This window comes from Centroberyx affinis, unplaced genomic scaffold (genome assembly GCF_046629955.1).
Source record: "Centroberyx affinis isolate AG114_WGS23_722 - 3 ecotype Tasmania unplaced genomic scaffold, CSIRO-AGI_Caff_v1 ptg000281l_1, whole genome shotgun sequence".
Taxonomy (NCBI): Eukaryota; Metazoa; Chordata; class Actinopteri; order Beryciformes; family Berycidae; genus Centroberyx; species Centroberyx affinis.
The window spans coordinates 577,501-587,876 of NW_027278960.1; the positions used below are offsets into that span (position 1 = coordinate 577,501).

The following is a 10,376-nucleotide window of genomic DNA, read 5'->3' on the forward strand; positions in this document are numbered from 1 at the left end:
AGAAAAAAACGAAATTGCAATATGAACTGCTACAATTTACAAATTGCCAAGGCTGCAATTAATTGCTTAAGAGAGAGGGGCGTTCAAAATGGATTTCTAAACAAGTTGTTCTAGTAATCTTTGGTCCATGAATCAAGTACAATATTGGTGAAAACCTTTCATCATACTCAAACTCAGTAAATCCTGCACAATGACATCTATTTATTGTCTTTAAACAATTTTAAAGTTCTAAAAAATGTATGACAAGAAAAACTTGTGATGATATGAATCGCAGTTTAAAATTTAAACATGTGGTTTTGCATACGCAAGCCATATCGTGATGTATATCAATATCAAAAAGACAAGATGGGATGGAGAGAGGGGCAAAAAAGAGAGGGAGAGAGTGAGAGAGGAGAAAATGGATAGTAGTAGGAGTGAGAGCATGTAAAAGCGTTAGGAAGGGTGTGTGCAAAACAGGATAGAGGAGAAGGGAGGAGTGTGTGGTGAAGGATAGCAGGAGGAAGTGAGGATGAACGGCAGACAAATGGAAGGTCAAATTACAGGAGGATTTAGAGACAGCTGGAGATGGAAAGGGGAAAGACAGAAAGAGGCAGAGAGATAATGAAATAAAATGAGAGAGGAGGAAGAAAAGGCAAGAAAAGTAAAGAGGAGAGGGAGAGGCAGCAGGTGGCAGAATCTTGACTGTCATCTGTCATTCATCTCCTGCATGTGTGTATGTGTGTATATGTGTGTGTGTATGTATGTGTGTCTTTACTGAGAGTGTGTACCTACCACTGAGTTATTGCTGCTGTATTGTTCCTATCTTCTCTTTCATCCATCCTTCCATCCATCCTCTCCTCGCACTACAGGACATAACTCTCTCTCTCTTTCACAGACACATATCCCTTCCTCTCCTATTGCCTAACTCTCTCCTCGTTATCTCCCATCTTTTACACCCCTCCCTCCTCTCTTCCCTCCCTCCCTCTCTCACCTTTCCTCGCTCTCTCAGCAGCTCTCACCCTTTCACCAGACCCCTACCTCCATCTCTCCTCAGGCCTTCACACATGTACAAATCACATCGTCCTGTTCTCGCTCTATTCATAGATGGACGTCTTTTCTCTCTCGCACCTCCCCTGCCAGACTCAATTTATGGCCCTCCTCTCTCTCTCTCTCTCTCTCTCTCTCTCTCTCTCTCTCTCTCTCTCTCTCTCTCTCTCTCTCTCTCTCTCTCTCTCTCTACTCTCACTCTCTGTCTTTCCCTCCTCCTCTCATCTCCCTCATCCCATTTAGAGGAAAATCAATTCTGTCTTGGCTCAGGGTCAAAGAGCTGCAGCAGCAACCATCTCAGCTGTCTCAGTTGATCAGTTTGGGAGGGGCAGGAGGTAGTCATCGAATGAAGAGCCTCATGCACCAACTATAACACAATAATAATAATAAGAGATTCAATCTGAAAGTGCCTTGTTCTCTGCCACATTTTCTGTCATTCTATGTTGTATGCTGCCCAATAAAGCAGAAAAGGCTATATTTAAAAAAGAAAAGAAAAGAAAAAAAAGACCTTTTTTTCAAACTAACCTTGTACAACCGGACACACACAGACACTAGGTGTAATAAACAGCTGGAGAAAATGTTGTACACTCTTCCTAAATTTCATGATAGCTTTGTAATGCTCCATCAGATGATGTTGAATAGCTTATATTTTGCCCTGAAGAATGAAAGACACCGTTTTTGGTCTTTACATCGAAATGACCTGGGAGATTGAGCCTCGGCTTGTTCTTAGTAATAACCTGCAGGTATAGTTAAAAATAAAGATTAATGGTTACTGATTGAGATTTAGCTGTAGATTGAATCTTGAAGTTATTAAAACAGAGTGGAGACCATCAACCAGAAAGATGCTTTTCAAGGTGCAGAAGTTAGGAAGCCTTCAGCTGAGATAAGATTAGATGAGATGAGATGCACAGTGTTGAAAGATTGTTTGCCACAGTGAAACAGTTAAATGATGACTGTTTTAGGCTTGGTGCTTCAAGGACTTGGGGATAAAGTGTCCCCCAAGTGCTGGTCTAGGATCACCGTCTATATTCAGAGCACTAATCTCTGACATTAGAGGGGAAACAGGAAGCTGACCCAAGGTCAGTGCTGACCTTGCTCTGTTTGTACAACTTGTCCCCTTCTTATCAACCAAAATACATGCACACACACACACACACACACACACACACACACACACACGCACACACACACACCAGTTGTGGTTTGGCTAGGGTTCCCACTGATCGATGTCTCGTGTGGATTAGACTCCCATCTGACTCTTTCATATTTGAGGCTCCTGCCCAGTTGTCACTGTCATGTTGCTACTGCTGTGACATGAAAGACATGAAAAACACATTTCAGTGTTAAGGCACACTTTCTTTAACTCGACAGCCTTGAAAGTGGACACATCACTTAACTGTTAAGTGACACTTGTTGTGTTAAGTCTTAACACAACAAGTGTTCATCTTTATTTTTTCCCAAGCAAAATATAATTTAACTTCTTGTTTATCCTAGATTTGGCATCATTGCAGTGCAGGCCTCTCTGTTAATCACAGTTAGATTAGCTAGGATGAGTGTGCATCTAAATGAAAGAAATTTGTGTGTGTGTGTGTATGTGTGTGTGAGAGAGAGAGAGAGAGGGGGAGTAACAGATATAGAATGAGACAAAAATAAAGGTGTCTGATAAGAAAAACACACAGAAAAAGATGTTGGACGTCAAATGCAATGAAAGACAGATAAAGAAAGAAAGCCGTGCAGAGAGGAAAACAGTTTCCCCCATCCTGTCCCGGGTCGGGCCTGCCTGTCTGTAATCAGTGTTAGATTAGCTGACTCTCCATCGCCAGGACCAGCTGGCTATATATAGAAACCCCAGCTTTGGGCCTGATCCTCCTGTAATGCCCCCCCTACTCTTTGTTAACATCGCTGACATTCACAGGAGGGTCCGCCATGTCTGTGTGTGTATCAGAGCCACAGACAGAGACAGAGAGGGAATGTGTCCGGTGTATGTCTCTCCATCTCTCTCAATACATATGCGTGCGTGCATGCATGTGTGTGTGTGTGTGTGTGTGTGTGTGTGTATTTTGGAGTGTGTGTTCATACCCATCCCAGCCCCAGAGCTCAGTGAGTCAGTCAGTGTGTGTGGGTCTTGCCGCAGACAGCTGGGTCCGGAGTCTGTCATCAGATTAAACGATGGAGGTTCTCGAACACAGAACCAGCAGCGATGTGGGAAACGGCCTCAGCCTGGGCGTCATTAGCGGCCTGCCCGACACGGGGGACGCCCTGACCTGCGGGAGCCGGGGCATGACAGGGGTGCTGGGGCTGGACACGACCCCGGACAGGCCGGAGGGTCCGGGGATCCGGGAGGAGGGACGGGCCGGGCCTCTGGAAGTATTCCGCCCAGGGGAAGGCAGCGAGGAGCGGGCGTCGTCCATAGTGGTGGCGGACGCCCTGCGGTGCCAGGTGAAGATTACAACACGTCGTAGCCTGCATCTACGCATAGCCAATCACACGGCTCGGGACGTTTACGTACGGCTGGTGGGGCACGGGGGACGCATCACCGGAACCGGTACGGGACATCAGAAAAACACACCAGAGAAGAGTAAGATGGGGGTGGCAAAGGCATGAAAATGAGTCAGAAATAGCTTAGGTCTGAGGTTTAGTTTAGTTTAGTTTAGTTTAGTTTAGTTTAGTTTAGTTTAGTTTAGTTTAGTTTAGTTTAGTTTAGTTTGGTTTAGTTTGGTTTAGCTTTTGTTTAGCTTTTGTTTAGCAGATTTCCAAAATATAGTGAAGTTTAGTGAAGCTTATTGTCATTCAGTGAAGTTTTGTTCAGTTGTCAGTCCCTTACAGCAAAGCATTGTTTCAACACACTGCATGGATTCTTGAGTAAAACAGGACTTTCCCTCTCCCCAGCGGGATGCATTTCCAAACTTGTATTTCTACACTCTCTACCTTTAAGTCTGTATTGTGGTGGAATGTAAAGTGGGTAGCTTGGTCTAGCAGTTGGGTTGACAGGTTTGTTGATGGCAACTGCCTGGCACAAAGTCCAAGAGTAATCTGTCAAACATTCTGAGACTCTCAAGAGACCACAGACTATTGGATTACCTCTGTGTGTGTGTGTGTGTGTGTGTGTGTGTGTGTATGCAGCATGCACACACATATACATTAACTGTGTGTGTCGAGGGAACTGAATATACTGTATGCCACTCATAAAGAAACTATAATTTCAATGAGGTAACGCTTTAGCGTGCCTGTCTACTTTTTAATGTGCTGTGTAAAGTATAATTTATGAATGACAGGTAAGCAAAGGCTCTGGAGTCATACAGTTGTTTATGACTGGATGTGTAAACCAACTAGAGAGGTAGCAGACAGATTTGTAGTCGGGCTAAATGCTGCAGGAAAGCACTTTGAATGTTTGAATATTTGGCTGAATATGTGAATGGAGCAGTTTGAATGGAGCATCACTGAAGAGAGCTGCTTAGTGCTGCTATCACATGAAATACCTTGAATGTAATTAAGGTTATAAAGGTAATGTTCATGCTTTTACTTCAATTATATTATGTGACCTCATGAAACCCATTTAAACATGTTAAGCAAGGGCTTAAATTTGAAAATAAATCTTGTTTATTAATTACCTCCCTGTGGAAAAAGGGGGGGGGGGGGGGGGGATTTCCCTACAGTCAAGTAAAACATCACTGCACAGGATTCTCGCATTGTTGCATTGTATCTTTCCTAAGCTGAAACACCATGGCATTGCCACTTGAGATGGATCCTTATTATAATGCGGTGCATACACTCCTGAGAGGTTTCAGTGATTTAAACCAGGCCAAGGGCAGCTGCTGAGCGTGAAGCGCCTGCTAGTGATCAGTGACGAAGGGCAGCATCAGGTCCAGAGAATGACACTGCACCATCAACATTTAGCCTTCTCTTTAATATTTATTGCCAGCATGAAAGTAAAACTCATAAAGGAACTGCAATTAAGTTAGCTTTGGTAAGACTTTTGCTGACAAAGCAGTAACACTTCATCATTTGTTCCCTCCCCAAATACATGGAGATAAATAGTTGACGTAAAACCTTTCAGAAGTATTCAAATGAAAATTTAACACATAACAAAATATTATCTGAATGAATCGAGACGGAATCAGGGGTTCCTGTGTCTCGCTTTCAGTTGGATAAGTTGAGAAATCAATTCAGCTGACAAGGAGAAGAGTTCAATAAACATAATTGATGGGTCTATCCTTGCATGTAAGCTCTTACAGATAAATATACTTTAAAGGTGTTTGGGTGATGATGAGTTTGAATGGTGTCGCAACAAAGATAAATAGGTCTGTCAACACTTGCGTAGCAGCGGGGGAAAACCCTGCTCTCTCTGTGTGTGTGTGTGTGTGTGTGTGTGTGTGTGTGTCGTGGCCACATAGGAATCTGGCGGCTTGTAGTGTGAATCACCTGATCTGAGGATAGACCTGCTAGTGTCTGAGCTAACTGGACACAGAAAGAGAAGGGAGGGTGAGAGGGAGGGAAGGAGAGAAAGTGAAAACCAGGAGCCGGAGAGATGAAGAAAAGTGCGCGAGTAGAAAGGAGGAAGAGAGAAAAGATCTGAAAGAGAGGGAGGGAGTTACAGTGTGAGCAAGGACGCAGGGTGAGAGTGAGAGGAGAGGAGAGGAGAGGAGAGGAGAGGAGAGGAGTGTTTCTGGGTGATCATGTAATCTGACCCCTCCATTGCCCTGGGTCTTTTCAGATTATTGGCATGAGATGAAGTGGGGGAGGGCAGGAGGACTTAATCCTAAATGTCTTGTTTTCAGACCAAGTGGCCAGAACCACGGGTGAATTTTGAAGCCAATACGAAAGTGGCGTCAGCGGCAATTGCTCTAACTGGCTCCAAACAGACTCCCAACCCGGCCCCATGCAAGTCAATGGGACCACAACCCAATGTCTCAAAACATTATAAAGTACATATAAAATATTTTTTTTCGACAAGAGGTTATGGTCTCAGTAGCTAATTTCACTTATTCTAATGTGTGTCCTCAAGGGGGTTTTCAAAATAATTGTGTCATTAACGGGATATAACGGTTATAAAACAGGGGGGCTGGTGATTGACAGGTCGCCTGTCGAGTGATTGACAGGTCGTCAATTATGGGCCAACAGTAGGCGTCACTGCCCATAGTGGTTTCCACCCTCAGCCTGGATTTGGCTGCTCCGGCTCCGAAAAATGTCAACATGGCGGTGACCGTAAACACAATCTCCAGGCTCCAAAACGGCCCCTCAGAAGCCAAAGGGTGATGTCACACTCACTACATCTGTTTACAGTCTATGTTTCACAGGGACATTAAAGCATATTGAGTGACCCATAGTTTACAAAATTTGGACTTTGAGTTTCCTGGTTGGGTTGGTTCTGTTGCGTTCTGCAAGGCAGAAATGTGTTTGAAAATGGAATCAAATATTATCCTCAGCCTCATAAGTGGACCCAGCACTTGTAAATTAAAGTAAATTAAGTGATGCAATTGAGTTTTATTTTCTTCATACACCAAAACTGTAATTCTGTCTTGCCCTGTAGTATTTTACTGTGCTACTCTGCATTATGGAGTATGAATTATGATGAGATCCGGCTATTATTGCCCAGGACTGCTGCAATACAGTAATTTTACTAATGGCACTATACCAGTGATGTTCAAAGGTTGAATTTTTGGCTCTGTTTTTATCTCTCTCCTTCCTACTTTCTCATCCCCCTGTTCTTTTGTATCTCACATTCTGCGTCTCTCTTTTTAAGTTTAATGCTTCTCTCTTTCTCCGTCAGCGTCCACTCACTCGTTGCCTTTTTGCTGACTCTGTTTCCATGGTAGCTGTCACCACTCAGTTCCTCAATTTTTTCCACTCCCTCTCTTTCTTTCCTTCTGTTATTTTTCTCAACTCATATTTGAATCAGTTGGCATGGTTACTGATTAGCCAGTCAGTTTGGCCTTGATGGTCTCATCACTGGTACAAGAGAGCATCGTGAGGTTTGGTTTTATGTCAAACAAACAGACTTCTGTCTTACTAATATGGTGTCATTTCTCCAGTATTTTACCTTGACACTCTTGTCCATAGTCATGTACAGTGAGTAAAGGGACTACACATCCCAAAATATTTAATATGCTTTGAGTTAATTACTTAATATTTCAAAAATGTAAATAACCCTCAAAGTCTCTCAAATCTCAAATGTCTTATGATTGATAGGGTTAGGGTTAGTATAATATAACAGTGTCCCTTAATGAGTCTTACTTTCATGCTATGAATCAATTTAGGAGGTGTCACTTTTTTCAGAAACAGTAGAAACTCTTCAAGTACATATAACAGAACAAGATTATGTCATGCAGTGAAACATACGGTTTGTTGAAAACTGACAATGCCTATTGTACGATTGTAGAACTCAGAAAGTGTTGTGTTTCATCAGCAATACAGTAATATGATACAAGAATTAAAATTACTAATACACTTATGTCTGTTTGTATTAGAGGTGGTGTGTGTGTGTGTGTGTGTGTGTGTGTGTGTGTGTGTGTGTGTGTGTGTGTGTGTGTTTGTGTGAGTGAGAGGGAGAGAGAGAGAGAGAGAGAAAGAGAGGTGTTGACTGGTTGAGTCACACGTCACTGGACATTTAGCCCCCAGCCCCCATTTAATCCATAGCAGGAAGACAGCTGTGCTTATTTTTAACACACACACACACACACACACACACACACACACACACACACACACACACACACACACACACACGCATGCACACACACACACACACACACACACACACACACACACACACACACACACACACACAAATCTAGATGCACACAAACACATAACAATAATTAAGTATGAAATGCATGCTCCCCCCTCCCCCCATCACCACCACACAAACACACACACACACACACACACACTCACACACACACACTCACACACACATTCAGGTTTACCTTGTGCATCATAAGTCAACACCTCAGAATGAAGTGCGTCCAGACACACACAGCGCTCACTGCTGTGTTGTCCGGTCTGCTCATGTCAGCAGGAATGACTGTTATAATGCAGTATTTCTTTTTTAGGCTTTTCATTCAGTCACAAAGTGGAAACAGCATGCACTCAGTGACTATTTGTACCTTGTCATGAGGTTTGCAAAGCCTGAACTGTACAAATGTCTCCTGCCAGCATCCATAAGCCGACAGCAATGACTGCAACATGCACTTGGAACGTTTCAGAACTGATGAAAGTGTAAATCAGACATCTTTAAACAGCAACATTTTTGTATTGACTGGCACTGTAACTGCCATCACATTATCAGGGATGGAGGTGGGCGGCGTATTGAATGACATTTGACTTTTTTTTTTATTTTACATGCCAGTAGAAATGGGGTTTTCTAGCCTTATGAAGTACAGGAGCACCATCATGTGGCTTTCACTATCAACTGCAGTGTAAAATAGAGGCAGTAAAGAGTAAGAAACAGGGAGAGGGCATTACTGATGGGGCATCGTAATAAGCTAAAACTTGGTGTATCCTCTCTTCTCCTCTCCTTCTCTCTTCCTCTTTCATTTCCCCTGTGAGAAACACATCATCCCCTTCTCCTGTTTCCTCCTTATTTATCAGGAAATGTATTTGATAGGTTCATATACAAGTCTACAGAGTTTGTTTATCTCTACCCGTAAACACATTGAGCAATATAATGTAAAATATTACAGACTTATTTCTCACTCACCTTATCTTTGTTTCAGGTGTTGTGGCTCTGAAGGACTCGGTCCACCTGTCTCCTCTCAAACCCTCAGCCACGCCCACAGAGGCCGAGCAACAAAGTATTGAAGGGGGGAACAACGGCTTGGGAAATGACCTGCAACCTCCCCGTGTTTCCATGGAAACCTCAAATCTTCGACCTCAGACGCCTAAGGCAGAGGACGAAGAGGAGGACGAAGAGGAGACCAGTGGAGCGCTGACCATCTCAGAGCTCATCTACAGGTTGAAAGAGTTTTATAATTCTGTTTGGTTAAGTGATATTTAAAGGGAAAATCCACCATGAAGCACTTTAACACTTAAAAAACAGTTATTGGAAAAGTACCTTGCATTTCTGGGTCCATTTTGTTGTTTGGTGCTGTATTTTTCCTTTAAAGGAGGGGTATCTTTTGCTTTTTCAGCAATTTTATATACCAATTACCTGGTGTCTATACAATACATCTGTTAAGTTTTTTTTCCAGTAAAAATCGTTTAATTATAGCTTTAGCTATTCACTTTCCAGTGTTTGTTTCCCACCTACAAGAAAATAGGTTGTTTTACATAAGCAGCTTCTTATGCTAATGAGCTACTGCTCTGATTGGCTGGCCATTCTGGAAGGCCCGCCCTCCTTTTAGCGCTGATTGGTCAATTTCAGACAGTCCAGTGTCTACATAGACACTAGAGAAAAATCTGACTGGCTTGTGCAAGGGGGCGTCTTTTATAGTTGGTGACTGTGGGGAAACGGCATAGTATTATGATTCAGTTTTTTTACTGTGATTACTTTGCACCTCCAAGTACCAAAATCACCAGAAATACTAAGAATTGCCACATCCTAGGATACGCCCCTTTAAATATAGTGCCATCCTTTTCCTCCAGCCCCCCCTGATCTTACTTATCCACATATTATCAGTTTTCTAAATGTGTTTGAATGTTTCCATGCACTCCTCTCTCTCCTCCAGCCCCTGTGCCAGCATGCTGCCCACCCCGGTGGACGACAGCCAAGGCGGGGTCGACTTGCTGTTCTCCTCCCCGGCCCAGAGCCCCGCCAGGCTGCTGAGGGAGCTGCACGCCGACCCGGACATCCAGGCCCAGCTGGAGGCCGAGCGGGAGCGCGACCGGGCCTACGAGCGCGTGCGACTGGCCGGGAGGAGCCGGGTGGGCGGAGTCCTGAGCAGCGGCCTCCGTCTGCTGTCGTCCAACGAGAGGGTCAACGCGTGCGTGCTGAGCGTGGCCCGCTTCGTCGCCGTGGTGATGGGCGTTCTGTTCGTGGCCGTGCCGACGCTGCTGCTGCTGCTGGAGTCGGACATCGACGTGTCGTTCCTCCACGAGATCCGCCAGACGCCGGAGTTTGAGCAGTTCCACTACGAGTATTACTGCCCGCTGCGGCGCTGGATCCTCTGTAAGATCAGCATGGCCATGGAGAACCTCTGGTCAGACTGAAGAGAGAGAGAGGAGGACGAAAAACAAGGAGAGGGAGAGAGAGGAAGAGGAAGAGATGGAGGGGTCACTGCGGGGGAAAAAAAAGCCCAAATGTCTGTCTTAACATGTAATTTAATCTTACACTCAGTCTTAACAACTGAAACAAAAGAAGCAATCTGTGGATGGGATGAGGTCACTTCACTAGTTTCAGGACAGTTCAACTT

At 44.1% G+C, this 10,376-nt stretch overlaps 1 protein-coding gene across 1 annotated transcript in view; it reads left to right on the forward strand.

Annotated features, from left to right (window-relative positions):
• frmd3 (FERM domain containing 3) overlaps positions 1-10,173 on the forward strand; it is a 62,338-nt gene extending 52,165 nt beyond the window's left edge. Inside the window, exons 14-15 of the mRNA XM_071513307.1 lie at positions 8,742-8,979; positions 9,693-10,173. Coding sequence (XP_071369408.1) covers positions 8,742-8,979; positions 9,693-10,173 — 719 coding nt within the window. The remainder of the gene's footprint in view (positions 1-8,741; positions 8,980-9,692) is intronic.
• The last annotated feature ends 203 nt before the right edge of the window (positions 10,174-10,376 follow it).